General features: G+C 40.3%; 1 protein-coding gene across 4 annotated transcripts in view; it reads left to right on the forward strand.

Annotated features, from left to right (window-relative positions):
* cacna1hb (calcium channel, voltage-dependent, T type, alpha 1H subunit b) overlaps window positions 1-21953 on the forward strand; it is a 106821-nt gene that overhangs the window by 67145 nt on the left and 17723 nt on the right. For all 4 annotated transcript variants that reach the window (XM_082163746.1, XM_082163748.1, XM_082163747.1 and 1 more), the window contains 13 exons: window positions 5965-6622; window positions 8166-8515; window positions 10049-10200; window positions 10297-10482; window positions 11812-11929; window positions 13890-14045; window positions 15803-15887; window positions 15983-16170; window positions 17893-18231; window positions 18458-18558; window positions 18671-18794; window positions 19681-19749; window positions 21005-21189. In XM_082163746.1, coding sequence (XP_082019872.1) covers window positions 5965-6622; window positions 8166-8515; window positions 10049-10200; window positions 10297-10482; window positions 11812-11929; window positions 13890-14045; window positions 15803-15887; window positions 15983-16170; window positions 17893-18231; window positions 18458-18558; window positions 18671-18794; window positions 19681-19749; window positions 21005-21189 — 2711 coding nt within the window. The remainder of the gene's footprint in view (window positions 1-5964; window positions 6623-8165; window positions 8516-10048; window positions 10201-10296; window positions 10483-11811; window positions 11930-13889; window positions 14046-15802; window positions 15888-15982; window positions 16171-17892; window positions 18232-18457; window positions 18559-18670; window positions 18795-19680; window positions 19750-21004; window positions 21190-21953) is intronic.

Genomic DNA, 21953 nt, shown 5'->3' on the forward strand with positions numbered 1-21953 from the left:
TACTCGGCCCGTATTCATCGACATCAGCGGGGTAATTTCGCTGATGTTGAGGGGATCGGGGAGTATGGTTATGTGTCGATGCCGCCCATTGACGAGACGTTTGCTAACTATCTCGTATCTGGGCGGGCGTCGACACTAAAAGCTCCGACTCTGCCATCCAAGCCTCTTAAAGTCACGGCTCGCCTGAATGGCAGAGCGTACATGGCAGCAGGTCAGGCTGGTGCTGCCCTTCACACCATGGCAGTGCTCCAAGCCTACCAAGCTGATCTGCTGCGGGATCTCGACCAGGGGACGGGGCTGTCCCCTGAGGCGGTCGCTGAGTTGCGCCGGACCACAGATTTGTCTCTCCGGGCCACTAAACAGACTGCTGCCGCGATCGGCCGGTCGATGGCGGCGATGGTGGCCACAGAGAGGCATCTGTGGCTCAACTTGGCTGATATCGGGGAGAAGGAAAAGGCCCTTCTCCTTGATTCACCAGTTTCGCCCACTAAACTTTTCGGCACCTCCGTTGAGGCGGTGGTTGGAAAGTTTAGGGAGGCGAAGGCGCGCTCAGCCGCATTTAAAACTTGTATACCGCTGAGATCCGGGCCCCGGCCCAGGCAGGCGGGAGGACCTGGTCCGTCTTGGTCCGAGGACCATAGACAGGGCCAGAGGTCTAGTGTTGCCTCTCGTGCGCCCCCTCCAGGGAGGAGTAGGACGCAGAGAAGGCGAGCCTCCCGCAAGAAGAGGGACTTAAGGGAGGTCATTCAGCGCAAGCGGAGCAGCGCTCAGCGGAAGTAAGGGTATGACCTCCCTGGAGGGCTTTTTCTACCGGCCCTCTCCCTCTTCTTTACTCCCCAGGCGTTTGCGTTACACCAGTCCTGGGGTTGGGCCTATGATGAGAACTATGTTCTGATGGCCCGCCGTAGCAACTGGTTGATGTGAGTGCCTCTTTTAGGCATGTAAAAGTGGTGGACCCCAGGTTCGTTGAGACCTTTCTGGTGAAGTCTTCACTCCGCACGCCGCAGGTGAACTTTTTTGGTTTTTGGAGAATTTGTGTGTATAACTAACACTTATTTGTATCTCTCTACAGAAGCCTTGTTCCCTGTATAGACCTAGGGGTCATTCTTAGAATAAAAAGGTAAAGTATGGAGACTTCAGGGCCCTGAAGCCTCCCCAGTTGGTGGCTGGAACGATCTAACGAGAAGCTCAAGGAAAATTGGCTTCCGTTTTGAGTATGTGATGGCCTTCCTGTCATAACATTTTTTATGCGTGGTGGGCCACCGCTCATTTCTTTTTAGCCGCAGGGCTGTTAGCCACCCTGGGGTAGAGTAGTTGGTCTTCCTAAAAAAAAAAAAAAAAAAAAAACGTTTTTGCTTTAGGTTTAGACTGACGCTGGCGCTTCAGATAGATCTTATGTCTTACCTATTGGTTTGTGACATTGGTATCCTGAGTACTTCGCTCCCCTGAGCTCTGTAAGGTGTCAGTGGGTGAGTGTTTTACAGCCTCTCAATCAAGTAGGCTGTGGCTCCTCCGAGCTCTCAGGTAGATCTATGCTTGTAGGTCGGCCCTAACCCGGGCCGCCTCTGTAGCTGGCCTAGGCTAGGTTTGGGATGTTGGAGGCGTTCTGCTAAGTATAGCTGCCACATTCATTATGTGTTAGGCTTCCTCCCCTAGATTTCAGCCTCCTCCCTTAAATGGGAGTTGTTGGCCAAGGCCCGCCCCTTTCACTGCATTCAGGGGTGGTAGAGTAATGCAGGGTGGTAGTTGAGGTATGATCCTTCAGTCAGGGTTAGGCTGTCTTTCGCTCTGCGATGTGATAGTTTGCCAGACCCTGCCGAACAGAGCTACTTGGATTAGGCCTCTAGAGCTGGCTCCACTCAGCCCGTTGAGCTGAGCCACTCGAACGAGGGGTGAAGGTTGGTTGGCTTGCAAGCAAGCCCCGCTTCCCCAGGGTGGGCACAGGACAAATCCCTGTTACCCTTTGGAGCCACTTGCAGGCCCGCTCCCTGGCTAACATTTCAGGGGCATATGGTGTTACTCCCCCACTAAACGCGGGGTAGTTTTGAGTAATCCATTCTCAGCTCTGTATTATCTACCTCACACCACGATGGCTCCGGTTGAGCAGGCAGTTCTAACTACATTTCATTCCGGTATTTGAACTCCGCTCCCTTGAAGCCAGGGCATTGCCATGAGCTGACGCCCATGCATTTAGTAGGTAGGCCCTTGAAATTGGGCCTCCACTAGGCAGAGTGGCGTATGTTGTACTCCCCTGCTATGAGGGTTTTGCTTTGTGCTGAGTACACTACCTTTGGCGATGTGGTTAGGTACCAGGATGCTGTAAGCGCTGTAGTAACAGTTTTTCTGCCTTGAAGGCTGCACAGTTAGGTAGTAGGCCCCAGCAGGCCTCCTTGACCGGGTAGCCCCTAAGATAGGGCTCCTAGGCCAGCTCACCTTCGTTGGTTGGCCCTGGTAGTTCGGGCAGAAGACTCACTACCGAGTAGTAGGTCTTAACAGGCCTCCTCGGAGGTGGGTCACAACATTGTGGAGCATACACTAGGTCAAAACTTTAGGAAAGTTTTTTATTAGTATGGTTCCAGCAGTGTTCATTAAAGTAGCAGAAAGACTCGCTATCAGCTAGTAGGCTCGACCGGGCCTCCCTGTTAGGCGAGTCCCCAGCAGCAGTACACATCCAGCTGATTGGACCGTTTCAGGAAGTAGGCCTCTTCAGGCCTCCCTGAAGATGGGCTCCCACATTTTTTTGTGGGGATCAGGTAGTAGGCTTTACTAGGCCTCCCTGAGGGCTGAATCCCTCATACTGTGGTACTAAGTGGCCCTGAGGTTGAACTATCAGGTAGTAGGCCTCATAAGGCCTCCCTGAAGGCAAAGCCCCATAGACAGTCAACTGGACTGCCAGTCTGGCCCACTGTCAGCTGTGGTTTTCAGGTAGTAGGCCTCTCCAGGCCTCCCTGAAAGTAAGCTCCTTCATGTCATGGTTCTCTGGTAGTAGGCCTCACCAGGCTTCCCTGGAGTTGAGTTCCATCATACTTTGAGTTTCCACTTAATGTGGTTTTTCTTGAGCTCCCACGTTCTGTGGTTATCAGATAGTAGGCTTCACCAGGCCTCTCTGAAGGAGAGCTCCCACATACTGTGGTTGTCAGGTAGTAGGCCTCTCCAGGCCTCTCTGAAAGTGAGCTTCCACGTTCTGTGGTTATCAGATAGTAGGCTTCACCAAGCCTCTCTGAAGGTGAGCTCCCACATACTGTGGTTGTCAGGTAGTAGGCCTCTCCAGGCCTCTCTGTAAGTGAACTCCCATGCACTGTGGTTATCAGGTAGTAGGCCTCACTAGGCCTCCCTTAAGTTGAGCTCCCACGTTTTGTGGTTGTCATGTAGCAGGCCTCTCTAGGCCTCTTTGTAAGTGAACTCCCATGCACTGTGGTTATCAGGTAGTAGGCCTCACTAGGCCTCCCTGAAGTTGAGCTCCCACATACTGTGGTTGTCATGTAGTAGGCCTTACCAGGCCTCCCTGGAGGGTTAGCTCCCACTTACTGTGCGTTTCCACTTAGCATGGTCTTTAAGGTAGTAGGCCTCTTCAGGCCTCCCTGAAAGTGAGCTCTCACGTTTTGTGGTTATCAGATAGTAGGCTTCACCAGGCCTCTCTGAAGGTGAGCTCCCACATACTGTGGTTGTCAGGTAGTAGGCCTCCCCAGGCCTCTCTGAAAGTGAGCTCCCACGTTCTGTGGCTATCAGATAGTAGGCTTCACCAGGCCTCTCTGAAAGTGAGCTCCCACATACTGTGGTTGTCAGGTAGTAAGGCCTCTCCAGGTCTCCCTGAGAGTAGTTTCACAGTGGTGCTGGGTTTTTGTAAGCTAGTGGCCGCTTACTTTCAGTTTAGCAGACCTTATCAGGCAGCTAGCGAAGGTGAGCTTGCGCCCTGGCTCGACTCAAGTTTTTATTCTCTGCTACGGGTTCCCTCCTGGAACCTCTTTTTCCTGCTACAGCCTGGTTGCCTACCAGGTAGATCTAATGCTCCTCCCCTCACTGAGGGTCAGTATGAGTATGTGGTCTCCTGAGTCTGGTCAGTCGGTCGTAGGCCTCTCTTGAGGCCTCCCAGTTAGATCAGCCCTTAGGCCCTCACAGGCCTCCTCAGTGTTTTGAAACACAAACACTGAGTTGATCCGTGGATTGAGTAGAGAAACTCCCCTCGCTGGCAAGGGTTGTAAAGCACTATGCTGAGTCATACTCTCCAGGATATCCCGTCTCTGAGATCCGGTCCGAGTGGTTCACTGCCTGCTTCACAGTCCCTCGGGTTGGATGCCTTCCTAAAGGCAAGTGTCCAGAGGCTCTGTCTTCGGAAAGACAGGAAGTGGCCAGACTGTAGTGTCTTATATAGTGACACCAGGTCAGGCCTGCCTGGTGGCGTTTCAGGCGGCACGTTCCCCTGAATAGTGACTGGCTGGGGTTCCTCAGGTTCCCTAGCCACATTCCCTAGAAGGGACCCCTTCTAAGAAGTTGAAGTTGTGGTCCTTGGCCCTTGAGCAGGCCCAGGTAGACCTTTCACTAAACTATGTTTATGGAGGTTTTCTGTGGTGTCATTTAGCTTGGGCTATGACCGTAGGGAGTGCTGTCACTGACAGCTCAGTGTGACCTGGGGGTGAGTGGTACTAGCGTTCATTTGAATTGCCGGTTCTGACAGTTGTCACTGCCTTTTGGCAGGCACTCCCCTTAGCATGGTGGCGTTGGTATATCGTTCCCCATAGCGTCATTCTGACGTAGTGTAGAGTTCCCTTTCGAAAGGGAACGTCTCAGGTTACGACTGTAACCTATGTTCCCTGAGAACAGGGAACGAGACACTACGTCTTCCTGCCATGCCTCGGGGCCTGCCTGCAACAGTCCCTTCAGACGATAGGATGTTGTCATGTTTGCAAAGCGCCCCTTTTATACTTGCAGGTTGCACGTTAATCATTCATGCTAATGATTCACGGGCTGTCGCCGGTCAGCATGATTGCTGTGAGATGATATTTGATTTCAGACACCTGTCACGCCTGAGGCGTTCCCCATAGCGTCATTCTGACGTAGTGTCTCGTTCCCTGTTCTCAGGGAACATAGGTTACAGTCGTAACCTGAGACGTTTATCTTACAGAGATATAATATATAAAACTGACATTTGGATATTTGACTCACCAGTGACCAAATGTTTAACTTACTGCACACGTGGTGTATTTTTAGTGCATATTGAGTGTCAGGATCCCACAATTTACCCATTCGTTCCAGCCTGTATCCACTTTTATGTCCTCAAACGCTCGTTTTTTGGGGTCGACAACTTATGAAAACTTATTTCTGGGTTTCTTAGCTTGTTTGCTGTACACCTTGTCACATAGCAGCTTTTAGGCATTATTCTGTATTTTGTTAGAAGCAAGAAATGACAAGGAGGCAGCCTCTCGCAATGCAAAGTCGGACTGTTTTCCCCCCCGGTGGGCGTGGTCTTCAGATTATGACGCGTTGCGCTCTGTCTCTATAAGCAGGAGGGGGCATGTCCAAAAATGATGGGGAAGGAGCGAGAGTGAGCAAGAGGGGGATTTGAAGAAAGACTGTTGAAAGAGAGATGGCTGAGAGACATTACAAAAAAGAAAAGGTTATTGGAATATTAGGAAGATTTTCTAATGTTTATGAAAGAAGTCTCTTATGCTCTCCAAGACTGCATTTATTTGATAAAAAAAATTAATATTGTGAAATATTATTACAGTTTAAAATATTAAAAACAGTGAACATCATTCAGAGGGGATAGCCTTCATACACTAAACATTCGCCATGCAAATTATAATTTTATTGATAAAAAGACAAAAGAAAGATAGGTGTCCTGAAATGTGCATGAATACCCAGTGACAATCATCAGTATACTTGTAGCAAGGTATTTGCAGTTGCCATTCGTGACCCTGTAATGTTTTTGAACTATTGTTTTCAACATCTCTGATTTGTCCGCAGGTAGGCTCCTTCTTCATGATCAACCTGTGCCTGGTCGTCATTGCAACACAGTTCTCCGAGACCAAACAACGTGAGAACCAGCTGATGAAGGAGCAGCGAGCACGTTTCCGCAGTAATGAATCCACCTTAGGTAGCTTGACCGAACCAGGATCCTGCTATGAAGAAATGCTGAAGTACCTCGCCCACATTTGCCGCAAACTTTGCCGTCACGCCGCACGCCTCTATGGCGAATTATGCCCTAAGAGACACGGGGGTGTGGCCAATCCCAGCAGCTCCCTCTCAGTGGGTGGGACTAATGGATATTGGAGTGACAATGGAACAAAGATGGGTCCGACCCAATACTGTATGCTACATTATCATCACCCCCATCAGAATCAACATTACCTCAGCAATGGCATAGAAATGAAGACCCTTCATCTCGATAGAGACACACAAAATTCCAAAAAGTCGCCATCACTCCCACTTGCACTTCAAAATTTAAAGGGTTTGAGGCTCGGAATGAACTATCCCACCATCCTGCCTTCCAAAATGTACACAAACTCACATGCTCGCTCACACTCGACCGGAGGAGTCAAAGCACCAGCTTTCCATCATGGACTCTATGGCAGGAAGATCTCAGTTTGTAGTGGATACCATGATACATACAAGTTGCAGCACGGTAAGAACACAGATAAGCAGTATTTTGTTATATAATGCAATTACAGTCTTATATTAATTGTGGCTTAAAGGTACAAATACTTGTTGGGCCACTGTACATACTGTAAAACTTATTAAGTAGAAATTATGCAATTTCAATGCAAAAACGGAAGTGTTTTGGGCCTGCTGTCTTGACTTCGGGTTGTGGATTAAAAGTAAATTCTGTCTCTGGGGTTTTAACTTAATAACATAGATAATGAAATACTTTTTTTTTCTTTAGCTTTGCGCACTTGTCATGCCCTAATAATTCCAAATTGAATTGAGGGAACCGTCTGCACAAACGCACACTCTGTCTAGTCATTATTTTTGTGCCTCTTGACTTTTGCCTGAAATTACTGTACCCGATGAGGAAGCCTTGCGATTTTTCAACATTTTGGAAACTTCTAAAGTACATTCCTTTCCACACTTCTGTGCAATTGCATTTAATAGATATTGCAAAACTTAAGCATGCAATATGTGGTCAGGTTGCTCTTAGACAGGTGTTATTTTTTATATATTTAAAAAAAAAAGTTTCCCGTTATTGCATTTATTCCTGTAATTGCCTGTGATTGATTTGGTACTCAAGAAACATTTCTTTTTATTATCAATGTTGAAAGCAGCTGCTATATAAATATTCTTGTGGAAACCTCATTACGTTTTTTTTTTCATGATTTTTTTTTTTTTTTTAAGAATATAAAGTTCAAAAGTACTTTTTCTTTATAAACAAAATTAATCTTACCCTAAACTTAAACAAACGGTACTGTATTATTTTTAGGAAACAGGATGTTTGGTGGAACGTATCAGCAGACTTCTGCAAATACCATTTAAAATGTTAAAACTCTGATAGCTCCCTCTATGGTGTTATTTTATAGGCCAGTAGCCATATATTATTTCCACACAATAAATGTTGTGTTCTGACAAAGACAGTAAATGGTAGAATTGGCATTTTATTTAATGCTAAAATCTATAAAATCATAGATAAATTCAGTTTGATCCCTTTAGGGTAATTAAAGGATTGGTGGCAAATTTTTTTTCTGGGGTTGGTGTCCTCCATCTGTTTGAAATGATCAACAGATATATTAATCGTAAATCATAAATATGTTGGAGATGATCAAAGCTCAGTCCCAGCAGATGGGTCTCAAAAAGCAGGTGTAGACAGACTTTGTCCTGATTACAAAATAGAGACAGTATCGATCACTATTGTCATAGCAAATCACAGAGCATGTGTGTTAAAGACACGTGCCTGCAGTGCCCTAAACTGGAATCAATTCACTAATGTGCCACTGGATTGTCTAATTATTAGGTTACATTTGGAGAATTTGGATATAATGTGGGTGGCTGGGGCTAGTCATACTATTTACTCAAGCGATCGTAGTCGGGGTAGATATTATTGAGAGTCAGTTTCTGTGTAGACACATAAGAAAGCAAGCATTTGTGTAAACTGGGCCTTTTTACTGACATCCAATGTGACAACTTGCCCCAGTCCTACTCATGTGTAATATTAAATCCGTTGTCCTTCACTGCAGGTGTGTATCCAGGGACATGTGTGAGTGTGTGTGCGGACAGCAGGGTGGGGCTGGTGTCTTCAGAGTCATCCTCCTGCCCAATTTGCGCCCAGGAAAGTGATGGTGTTATTTGCGACTCCAATGGTGAATCGGACCCAGAGAAGCAGGGGCCAGACGTCAGCTCGGAACAGAGCAAAAGAAACCAAGATATGGGAGAAAAGAAGTCTGGGAATGTGAACTGTGTGTGTGTGTGTTTTCATTATGCCAGAGCCATTTTGAGGCGGATTGTGGACAGCAAGTACTTCAACAGAGGGATAATGATAGCAATCCTTATCAATACACTCAGCATGGGTGTGGAGTACCATGAACAGGTGAAAACAATACACTCATTTATACACAAATCACAAAAGAGATATCAATATCTGAGTTGTTTCTAATAGACATTGGAGAGATTAAATGGAGACTTTTGCTCAAGTATCCTGCAGTTTTAAAAGAGAGCTCTACAATGTAGGTTGTCTACAAATCGAAAGGTTGGTGGTTCAATCCCCGGTTCCACCTGACCAAGTGTCGAGGTGTCCATGAGCAAGACACCTAACCCCAGCTGCTCCCGACGAGCTGGATGGCGCCTTGCATGGCTGACGCCGTCGGTGTATGAATGAGTGAATGTGAGGCTATGTAAAGCGCTTTGGTGGCCATAGGTCTGTGAAAGCGCTATATAAATGCAGTCCATTTACCATTTACCATTACAATATGTAACCTTATTATACAAATATTTAAATAAACTGTAATTGAAAATAGGACATTTTCCACACAATTAAATTGAGCTTTTTCAAGAATAAGAATAATAATTTATTATTTTTAATATTTTACTGGATCAAATCTTTATTCTTATTTTCAATACAACAACATCCTTCTGAACATACAACAACAATAATTATTGTTATTAGTATAGTAGTAGTATTAGTAGTAATTTTAGTAGTAGATTTTATTTTATTATTTTATTATTATTTAAACATCCAATAATAATAATGATTTTTTTATTTTAACATTATTATTATTATTATTATTATATTTTTAATATTGTACTGGACCAAAGCTTAATCCTTATTTTCAATACAACCAATCAAAAACAAATCCTTTTGAACATACAACAACAACAATAATAATAATTATTATTATTATTAATGCTATTATTATTATTATTATTATTATTAGTTTTATTATTGTTTTTATTTTATTATAATTTATACATACAATAAGAATTTATTTTTATTTTAACATGATGATGATTATTATTATTGTATGTTATCGCTGGCATATACTGTACACATAAATACCCTAGTGTCATAAAAACACCCATTGTAACACAAAGTGATCATCACACTGCTGTTTGCGCTGTGATTGTATGCATGTTTATGGCTTATATTGCATTTAATGAACCCCCTTGGTTAGGATTAGTGTGTCTGTGTGACACAGAGAGGCAGTCTGAGATTAACCGGTTTGAGGCAGAGGACATTCACACTGTTGCCAGGGAAATGATTATTTACATTACAGTAGACACGGTTAATAACAGTGCCTGCTCTTCCTCGGAAAGAAATAAACCCACATGGAGAGAAAGAGAAGAAGCACAAATTCAATGCCATGCCAGTAACAACACTGTAGTTAATCTTTTGTATAAGTTCATGTCAGGATCGTATGTGTTACAGATATGAATGATACCTCAAATCATGCGCTTGTAGAAGTATTACTTACTTTTCTAAGTAATGGGACTCATCTGGTGGACAAAAAACAGGCTAAACGATCATATAGACCTGCATGTTCACACTAATATGCATTGGTTGGCCATGACATATGACATAAAACTCAAGTAGTGTTGCATATTCTTCTTGTCTTTTAACTTTTAGCCGGACGAGCTGACAGACGTGCTGGAGATCAGTAATATTGTCTTCACTAGTTTGTTTGCGTTAGAGATGCTCCTGAAGCTTTCGGCCTGCGGACTGTTCAACTACATCAGCAACCCCTACAACATCTTCGACGGGATCATCGTTATCATCAGGTTCTGTGCTGTTCGCTTTCCTTTACGCTCGGATTCTTTTGTTGTGAATTCATTGTATATTTTGACCACACGTGTTCTGTCTGCTGGTTTCTGCAGTGTGTGTGAGATCGTTGGACAGGGGGACGGAGGGTTTTCGGTTTTGAGGACGTTCCGTTTGCTCAGGGTCCTAAAGCTGGTGCGGTTCCTCCCCGCTCTGCGCAGGCAGCTGGTGGTACTGATGAAGACCATGGACAATGTGGCCACCTTCTGCATGCTGCTGATGCTCTTCATCTTCATCTTTAGGTTTGAATGAAAGTGCTTCCATATAAGAACAAGAGTGTAGTATTGACTGAAAGCAAATGAGTCTTATTACATGTAGACCATAACACTGTCCTAACCAGATGCGACACGATAAGATTCCAGCGACAAGCAATTTGTCAATCACGCCAGATGTGACATGACTATGAAACATAACAAAATCAATCAAAAATCACAGCCAATCAGAAGAGTGTGTGGGCGGAGTCACTGCACTCACGCAAGCGCACTGCACTCGCAATGAAATTGATAAGCACATAATCAGATTCAGTAATATTACCCTATTTTAACATTATTAAAAATGTTAACATTATCATGTAATGTGATTTTATTTTATTTTCTTAGACCATAATCTTAAAGTAGCAAGAGGTCTTTATATCGTGACATATATTCAAGTGTAACGGAATATTGAAAAAGAAAACCTTGGTTTAATGCATCGGCTTTTTAGGTCCAGTTATGACATTTCGATTAAACATTACGAGGTCCAAAAATTTTTTTTAAAATAAAACATACACAGATGAATAGTTTAAAATATGATCTATAATATGTATTTAGAAATACATTTCATGCTGACTTTAAATATATGGTTACAGCCTTGCAAATTATTATTAATAACCCTCAAGCACAACATTATTTCAATCCCATTACAGTGAGTTTGGAATTAATATGCTCATAATTTCACAATACTCAAGAACCAGTGTTTATTTTAATATAGTAATTTTAATATCATTAGATATACTATTATAGTTTTTAATATTTTGAATTTTATTTTAATATTTTCTGTTTTATTTAATTTACAGTTTTAGTAATTTTGTTGTGTTTTATCAGTTTTTGTGATTTTTAAATATGTCTGTAAAGTTTTTATTATCTTAGAAACTAGCTGAAATGAAATATTACTTTTATATTTTATTTTATTTCAGGTAATTTTTATGGTTTTAGTTAACGATAATAAAGCTGTCAGGTACTCATGAAAATATTAATTCAGCTTCAGAGTCATAATGGTACATTTCATCCATAACTAGCAAATATCAGCCTTTTCAAAGTGAAAATACGATATTTTTGTTCTGTATTATGATAATTATATCAGTGGTAAATTGGACAGAATTGGACACACTTTCCTGAAAATGACCCTGATATTCTTGCATTATGTAATGCAGTAGACATTTTGTTTTTGAAACTCTCTCTCTCTCTCTCTCTCTCTCTCTCTCTCTCTCTCTCTCTCTCTCTCTCTCTCTCTCTCTCTCTCTCTCTCTCTCTCTCTCTCTCTCTCTCTCTCTCTCTCTCTCTCTCTCTCTCTCTCACGTCTTCTGTGTTTAGTATACTGGGAATGCATCTGTTTGGGTGTAAGTTTACTCTACGTTTGGAGAATGGAGACACGGTGTCTGATAGGAAGAACTTTGACTCACTCCTCTGGGCCATCGTCACCGTTTTCCAGGTCAGAAAAATGTTCACAAACTGTTTAATAAACAATACATGGATGTCAAATTTTTTTTTTCAGAGGTAGAAATATATTATTCTACTTATTTAGTAACATAAAAGTCCTCTTAAGTGAATGAAAAAACATACAACTAGTTTTTTGAAGCTGCTGTTCCTGAAATCCCCACATTTCGCTGACCACTGAGAGTCTATAGGTCACTAAACTGATGCTTACAGCAGCTTGTATTCAGAAATTTCAGAAATATAATTTTTAGTCTTCGGAGGCAAGCTTTAAATACTCACTCCTCAATGTGGGAACAGCAGCATTTAGCAAAAATGCTGAGGCAAGGGACTGTGGGTATTTAGCCTCCCTTAAATTAAGGAACAAATCCTTGCGTCATCTCATTTTTGAAGCTGTACATTTATATTTATGATTTGAAAATCATTTCCAAAACTGTAATTTTTCTTCTCCATTCTACTTTATAATACCAATAAAAAGCCTCACGTCTGCTCTATTATGAGTGTGTGTGTTTATGTATATATCAGTCTTACTTTTAAGACTGGGATTATTCAAACTTCTACAAGTTGTGTCAGAGTTGAAATTGCTGAGGTCACCAAATCCTGCCCTATAATATTGCAGACAAGATGAGGTCATCATCCCTCTCCCTGCAGTATTGGGCAGTGTGATGAGGTCACCGGGGGTGACACTTGTGCAAATACTGATATGGTGCTGTATTAACTCCAGGCCCTGAGGGAAGCCACCGGAGTCAGGGTTTCTTCTGTACCGGGAGCCTTTAATTTCCCTAATCTCTATTTTTGTGTGTGTGTGTGTGTGTGTGTGTGTGTGTGTGTGTGTGTGTGTGTGTGTGTGTGTGTGTGTGTGTGTGTGTGTGTGTGTGTGTGTGTGTGTGTGTGTGTGTGTGTGTGTGTGTGTGTGTGTGTGTGTGTGTGTGTGTGTGTGTGTGTGTGTGTGTGTGTGTGTGTGTGTGTGTGTGTGTGTGTGTGTGTGTGTGTGTGTGTGTGTGTGTGTGTGTGTGTGTGTGTGTGTGTGTGTGTGTGTGCGTGCGTGCGTGCGTAAGCAGAATATAAACTCCAGACTGAACCTGCTGTGTTTCCTCTGTTCTAAATCAGTCTGCAGGAAGAGGCAGAGATGGGTTCGGGTTCTGTTGTGAATGTGCGAAAAACAAACTACACAAAGTTTCTTTGCATTTGCAGTTGAATTTTACATGAGGCACAAAAAAATATAATAATAATAAAGTTTACATTTGTTTTACCTGGTGTAAAAAATACCTCTTAGTCAAATAACTCTTAGTTGGTGTAAACATCATAAATAGTTTGCTACTTTGCTTGGGCTAATGAGGTTTTTTATCTTATTATATTTTTAGTTAATTGTAAATGTTCATTTTTGTGTGTGTGTGTGGAAATAGTGTGTTTTAAAGAAAATACATTGTCATGCTGGGTAAACTTTGCAATTTGTATTGCAAAGGTAAAAATGAATTTAAACACCTTCTTCTCCTTCTTGTGTATTTTTAAGGAAAGGATATTTTCATGCCAGATAAACTTTGCAGTCGTTAAAATGAAACACAAATATATTATAATAATAGTAATTTGTAATACCTGTAGATTAAATATTGTAAATCTGGTCAGTTTGGTGGGCAGTGAGTGACGTCATGCATATTCATTTCTCAAACTGATTTTATTTTCTTTATTATTTAATTTTTTTAAAGACAATTTTGTAAATATGCAAATATTTGTATATCACCAATTATATCGATTTTTGTTCAAATTTAGATAAATTCTGATTCTTTCAAGGTATGTTGTACACATAGAGGTGTTGTTGTAATTAATAAATTATATTTAGATGTTTTTAATAGCGTTTAGATAAAGGTGTTTATTTCTGATTAGATGTAATTTACACAGTGTGAGACAATAGTTTAAAAAGTGAAATTTGAGCTAACAGTCGTCCTGTGTCTCGACAGATTTTGACCCAGGAGGACTGGAACGTGGTTCTGTATAACGGCATGGCCTCCACCTCCCCATTGGCCGCTCTGTACTTTGTGGCCTTGATGACCTTTGGGAATTACGTCCTCTTCAACTTACTGGTTGCCATCTTAGTAGAGGGCTTCCAAGCTGAGGTAAGATGCCAGATGTTGAGCTAGGGACTCTATCTATTTTCTTGAAATGTTTTGCTTAAAAAGTGTGCTTGTAATATCTTTGATATTTTGCATCTAATGCGATGACATTGTACGCTTTGGCTTAAGTCTCTAAATACTTTGTGGGGCTACTACTGTAACAAACTCGATGAAACTTCTTCCTCTGCTTTTCAACATCTCTGCGAATCCTCCGCACGAGTGAATTAGATGTGGCCATATTGCATTTAATTGAGTTTCCAAGAGGGAATTGTTCAAGTTAAGAGTAAGATGTTATCAGAGGACTGGAATTATTGCACTGTAACTCAATTACAGCACAGTAACCGTTATGCACACCATGAAAAAAGGGATTTCCTTTGAGCGCACATGGAAATGAACAAAAACACACGCTTGTTTCTTTTCGTTATTGGTGTCACATCAAAGAGATTGATTGTGTGGATCGGTGTATGTTTGGCTTGTGTGTGTAATTTTGATGTAGATGAGACGCATCTGTAGTGTATAAGCGCGGGCGCCGGGCTGCAGCTGGTGTGATGGGAACACGCTTTCACTCAAACCTTCTGTTGTTCCTTTTTTTTTCCTCTCTGTCTTTTATCTCTCTCTCTCTCTCTCTCTTTTGTCTGCAAGGTAATATCACACACTGGACACTTCTCACACAATACGCCAGTACACATTTACACACACTTTTCCGATGAAAATGCCAATTCTCATTCATTCACATTTTTTCTTTTTCTTTTTTTTTCATCACCATTTTCCATGGATTTACAATACATTTTGGAGTACAAAGAAGCAAATCTCAATATCCATTGCTTGTGTGGCACAACTCCTCCAGGAAGTGTTTCTGGTTCGCTTTGGTATTGAACACCCACTTTTTACAATAAAAATGAATTCCTTGTGGGTTTCTTTCCTGTGAAATATACTGTTTCATCCAGAAATACAGTAGTGACCAAAAGTAATGTCCGGAGAGGATATTTGTTTTAAATGACCATCAAATTATGAATAAAATATTTTATATTTTTTAAATATATACTTAGTTAAGGTATTTATCTGACAAAATTATATATTTTTTTATTTATTTTATATATAAAAGACAAACTACAGTTACAGGTTTTATTTTACTGTGCAAAAAAAGCATAGAAAAACAAGTGGCTCACTGCAGGAAAAAGCTAAAAAATTAAGTACAGCATAATCAGTTATTAACATTTAATTGGTTCTTTCTTGTTTTTGCATGTGTTCATAATTCATTTGTATGACAGCCTGGGCAAAAATTATGTCTGCACAATTTGGCATGTTTCGTTGCGTTATCACAAATAAAACAATTGACTCCAAGCACAACTACCCAATATGCTTACAAAATCTTTATCAAACACTTAATAATATTTGAATGAAGGGTGAAGATGTCAATTTTCCTTGGCCAGACATCAGTTTTGACCACCTCTGTATGTCACATTTTAAAAGTGAAATAGGTCTGAATGCTGTTTCATGTTGATTTTAAATGCATTGGAATGGAAGTTCAATGACTCAGCAGGAAATAGGACGAGGGAAAAAATGAAAAACGGGTTAACTAAGCATGAAAGTAGAAGGTAGGGAGTTGCATACCCTTGAAAGAGCAAATGTTATTGTGTTTGTTCTGCATTTATTTATGCCGGCCTTGTGTTGTTTTGGTTGATATGAAAATTTAATCATTCATTATCATGAATTCTGAATTTAAGTCTTTAAATGTCATTTCTCTCTATCTCTTTCAGGGTGATGCTAGCAGATCAGACATTGATGATGACATGTCGTCTGACTATGGTGATGAGGACAAACTGAGAGAACTACTGAAATCAGGTGTGTGTGTGTGTGTGTGTTTGTGCTCGTGCATGTCTTTGTGCACAGCTGTTTGTGTGCTTTATTATTTTATGCTAATCCCTTGTTGAAATTAGGATCAGAGATGAAAATGCAGACATTAATGCCCATCTCCAACGGACACCTGGAACCTCGAGCGTCTATGCCACCTCACAACACACACATACAACTCAACGCCACACCCAGAACTGAGGTGTCACACATCTACAGCCAATCACGGCGCAACAGCAACACCTCCACCGAACCCCATGACCAGAGATCCCTGGTGAGTAGGAAATGCCGTTACATGTAAACCTACACAAATAGTATTCATCTCAAAACAATTGAAATAAAATTATATAATCATATTAGAATTATACCTTTTAAGGCTTTTTTCACACGGAGCATGAATATTAATCACAAATTTTCAGCAAGAATTTTTTTAAACAGACATTAACTTAAAGAATTTTCCTTCTTCATTAGTGGTTTTACCATGGCATCTTATTGTTTTATTGCCTTTATTGTTTTTTGTATTGGATTTTTGGTTTAATACTGAAACGTAAGTAGCCTAAAACTGTACACATCTAGACATTTAGAACTTCACCAACCTGTAATATTTGAAACTAAAATAAATAAATACATAACCAAGTATGGATAAATTAACTAATAAAATGCATGAAAATATAAAAATATGAAAGAAAAATAAAATACTGCTCTTCACCGCTATGATCAGTTGTATTAGCATCCATTACATATGCAAGTGCTAGCTGTGCATTAAAGGTGGGGTAATTCGTTTTTCTTTTGAGCTTTTCTCTTTTCTATTGTGTCTCATCTCTATTTCTGCAGTCTTTTTTTCAGTTCAAATCTCCCTCTTGCTCGTCCTCCAACGTCATACGCCCCCTACTGCTGACTGGCTACACGTTTGTTGTTGTGTCGGCTCGGCCGACTTACCCCACCTTTAAATGATTTTAATGCATGACATGGAGAAAACGAACCACCCGATGCAAAGTAAATTACATTCAAACCGTTTAATGCATGGCTAGCCGTGGATTAACCTGCTTATACCATGGTCATTTGCCAAAATGGACAAGTTAAAGCGGTTATTGATGTTTGCAGCGCTCAGTTTTAATTCAGACACAGGGATGAAGTAGTGCGTATGATTACATCTATTTTAATGAATGAATTATAGCATTTATTTTAATTATCGAGTGAGAGAGAGAGAGAGAGAGATGGGAAATGTGTGTGTGACTAATCTGCATCTGTGCAGCGTCTCACAACGAAGCCGTGAGTTTAATTCCTTCAAAAACAACTATATTACCCCCTTGTTGCTGAGAAATATAATGTAGCAAAGCTATTTTATTCATTTAAGTCACGTGCAGCGGTGGTGCAAACACATAAAACCCTGCTTCATTTATTGTGAGTAATACTCAAGCAGGGATGTTGTTTTAGCGATCCAACCAGAGAGGGCTCCAGCAGAAGAAAGGTGCGAGCGTGGAGCAGAAGCAGAACAATAGTGTTTGGAATGGCTGTGAATGCACACAGGTTTTTTGTCTGCTGTGAATACATGCCTCCGTAATATAAGCAGTGAACAAGATTAAATGAACCCATCAAATTATGCACGCCTGGAACTTCATTCATTTCAGTATGCAACAAAACACCTTAAACTTTTGACCTGGAGCTACCTTCCAGCCAATCAGAATCAGACCATGGTGTAATAAATAATATATATGAATTTTGATTGTTATTAAACTTAATTCAATCTAAAATTGTATTAAATGTTATACATAGAGTATATATATATATACTGTATATACTCTCTATATAACATTTGATTACATTTTAGATGTAATGAAGTTTAATAACAATCAAAATTCAGTAATCTTGTAAATCTCTTCTATTTTCTCCTCACTATTCTATACATGTTAACTTACTGATTTTTGAATGATTCTTTCATACTACATTGGTTGCATGCTATGATAAACTGCTACAATTTGCGTGTCTGTTGTAGTCCAGCCTTTGGGGAAGTCGCCGCTCCAGTTGGAACAGTCTTGGCCAGGCCCCCAGTCTAATAAGACGTGCTCAGTCAAGAGATCGCGAGTCGCTGCTTTCTGGAGCGGGACAGGACAGCATGGATGAAAATCAATCAGATGATGGGAAATCCAGCAGGACCGGCAGTCTGGGCGGAGTGTCATGTCTAGGGTCGTTTGATTTTCCAGAGCTCTTGCAGGTTCCACGCCCATATTTGGAGTGCAATGGCAGATTAGATGGAGGTTATCCATCCTCTCCAAAAATTAAACTCCCCGAGCCAACATCCACACAAGGGGCAGATGATGATGAATTTGAGGAGGTGGGGCCTCTTCTTTAATTATTTTTTTATTTTTTTTATTTAATTATCTATCTATCTATCTATCTATCTATCTATCTATCCCATACATTTAGATTGTAACATACTTTAGCATCATTGTGGCAATTTTTGCACCTCTAACTTTTTATTTATTAAATTTTTTAACTTCTTTGTGTATTTTCCTTCTGCATCTTTCTTCTTCTTATCTGGTATTGTATGTTGTGTTTAGAGCTGGTGTCTCATTGTGAAGAGACTGTTGGAGCCGTATAAACCCCAGTGGTGCAGTGACCATGAGGATTGGTCTCTTTATTTATTTTCCCCTCATAATAAGTGAGTAGCAACACAGAGAACCAGCCAACACACACATATACACAACTAATGAATGCTGTGCTTGCACATTCTCATGCTATACACACGGCTGTTTCCCTCTCGTTCTCTGCAGGTTCCGGATGCGCTGTCAGAAAGTCATCACTCATAAGATGTTTGATCATATTGTGCTGTTCTTTATCTTCTTCAACTGCATCACAATCGCTCTAGAGAGACCCGACATCCAGCCCGACAGCACGGTGAACACAATCACTACACTCATTTCTAGCACTTTCATTAAGCTCTATTATATATGTACACTACCATTCAAAAGTTTGTGTCGGTGAAATGTTTAATATTTTTGCATAATCTCATGCATAATCTCTTATGGCCGCATTTATTTAATAAAAATTACGGTAAAACAGTAATAGTGTAAATGTTATAACGATCTATTTATTCCTGTGATGGCAAAGATACATTTTCAGCATCTTCAGAAATCATTCTAATATGCTGACTTGATGCTCAAGAAACATTTCTTAAAGGTATAGCGGAGGATGTTTTACTTCCTGGTGGGTAACCTATACTATTGGTCCTCCTAATTGTCAATCATTCTGGTGAATCAATCAAACTTTTCCAAAAGTGGAGAGGGCGGGTCTTATCTAAAATTTGGAAAGATCCTCCGCTATACCTTTAATATTATCAATGTTGTGTTTATATTAGATTTGTATCATATATTTATATTTAGGTCATATATTTTTGTAAATGTTTTTTTTTTAAGGATTCTTTGAGTAGAAAGTTCAAAAGAACAGCATTTATTTGAAATAAAAATAATTTGTTAACGATATAAAAGTCTTAACTGTCACTTTTGATCAATCTAATGCATCCTTGCTAAATAAAAGTATTAATCTTTAAACCCATTATCATAATAAAAAAAGAAACCCACATACAACTTCAAAATTACAATAACCATTGTAATGAAAATATACTGCACAATAAATACTTTAAAAAGCCACAGGGTGACTTCTCATCAGTAGGGGAAACATGGTAACATCTCAAAGCTGCTCTTGTATTGGTCTGTAATGAATATGGTGCATTTGTTGCCATTTTAAATGACATTTTCATTATTCATTTATCATTGTTTGACAGGAGCGGATTTTTCTTAAAGTGTCCAACTACATCTTCACTGTGATCTTTGTGGCTGAGATGACTGTGAAGGTAGGAAATTAATTAAAAATTATTAATTGATTAAATACATTTTTTATTATTTTTAAACCCTCTGCAATGCGAGTAAATCACTCGCACAAGCAACCAAATTTAATGCTAGGCGACTAAAAATGTCTTTAATTAGCCAATGGCTTGAAAACTGTTCGATTTCAGTCGCCTGTGATTGAGTTAGAGGCAAAAAATAAGTTTATCTCAGATATATCATTTCATTGTCTGCTGAGCTTTACGCATCATCCTTTAGCTGAGAGCGCCATCTGTCGCTTTCTCACACACACACTCAACGTGAGAGAAAGAGAAAGGCTTTTACACATGCCACATAAAGAGAATATACGCGCTGGATCTAAATACAGGGCTCGACAGGACGGCCCGATGGCCAAGTAGCCTTGCCTATTTAAACATTCAAGCGCAAGAAGACGCAAAAGATAACTCGTGCGCATCTGACAGAAAGCCCAGTATACCCCGTCTGACAGGATATACTGAAATATACAAATACTGATTTGAGCTCTTTCACGTCTTCCTGCTCTTGAACGGACAATTTCACACAAAATTGTCAAAATGCCTGTCTTGGCGAGTATCCTAGTAAACATAGTCGGTTATGTCTTAAGTGCATGATGTAACAGTATCAGTATATTCTATATCAGTATATGCATTGTCTTAAAGTGACAGCAGCCTAATATACCTGCTGCTGTCTGTGTTTTTAATGTTAATCAAACACTCAGTGCTCTTGACTGAGTAACTTTTGTAACTTTAATAAGTATTAATCTGTATTTAATGTATACAGTGAAGACTTTGCCGTTTTATTTTAAATTTGATTACTTTATTCAATTTCTGTACCTAATCTATCTAATCTGTATCTAAATATTGTTAGATCTGCCTGAAAACCCTGAAAAGCACTATTTATTTAATTGTATCTTTGTTCTATTGTGTTAATATGTGCTATTGCTTGTATTTGTTCTTATTTTATTACAGACTGTCTACTTGTCTTTAATAGTGTTTGAAATGTATATTTTATATTATATATATGTAGAATTTGTTTATTTGCATTGTTCTTGCATTCCATGTAAAAAGTCTGGCGAGTAAAAAAAAAAAATGCACTAGCCAATGGCGACTCGAGCTTCAGTATGTCCGTAGAGGGTTGTTTTTATTTAACTTATATTTTTAATATAATAAAATAATAATAATGCAATATGCTGATGACATGTCAGTGATGGTGATGGTTATGATTATTATGCTGTTGGTGTTGTAGGTGGTTTCTCTTGGGCTGTACGCTGGTCCAGGCTCGTACCTGAAGAGCAGCTGGAATGTTCTAGACGGCTTTCTGGTATTTGTGTCTATTGTGGACATCCTGGTCTCACTCGCGTCCTCTGGCGGGAACAGAATCCTGGGTATCTTACGAGTTCTTCGACTGCTCAGAACACTAAGACCCTTGAGGTAAGATTTTTATTGAAGGTATGTGTGGGTGTGTATAAATGTCTGGAAGTACATTATGTCCTCTATTGTAGGCTGTTTTAATATTCTTAAAGGGCTAGTTCACCTATATTTCATCCGTGGAACACAAAAGTAAATGTTTAGCAGAATGTTCACACTGCTTTTTCAATACAATGAAAGTGAATTGGAATTGGAGCTGGTGAAGCTGCGTTCACAATACCACTATATCCGGCAACACGAGCGACTAGGCGTGTCCAGTGGTGTGACAATATATATGTTTAACTTTATACAAATGAAGAGCGACTTTCGGGAGCAACAACCAACAGGAGTGAAGTCAGTGGAGCGCACGTGATCCGTCACTACATCCTGTAGTGGAGTTTCAAGGCAAGATAGAAAAGTAGTTCATTTTAGCGGTCAGTAACTTTCCTATAATTTATGATCTCTCTGTTCATATAGGGGTACGAGCCTGAATGGTTTTAATGAACCTAGATAGACCGCCGCTTTCGCCGCAGATAAATAGCCACGATGGCAAAGAGCACTCGTTCATCTTTTATATTAAACATTTTATGTACTGATTCCATTTATATGTAGCCTTTTCCTTCCAAAATTTTTGTTTGTAGTGGCACAGAAATCTGATTCGTTGTCTAAAACATGAAGCAACATCCGTGAATGTCATTCACAAGCTTTACTAGGCAACCAGTAGTTACTCAATAAAACAAAATGTATCCCTAATAAAAAATAACGTTTAATAATGTTGCTGTCCATGG

This window comes from Leuciscus leuciscus (genome assembly GCF_965113295.1).
Source record: "Leuciscus leuciscus genome assembly, chromosome: 3".
Classification (NCBI taxonomy): Eukaryota; Metazoa; Chordata; class Actinopteri; order Cypriniformes; family Leuciscidae; genus Leuciscus; species Leuciscus leuciscus.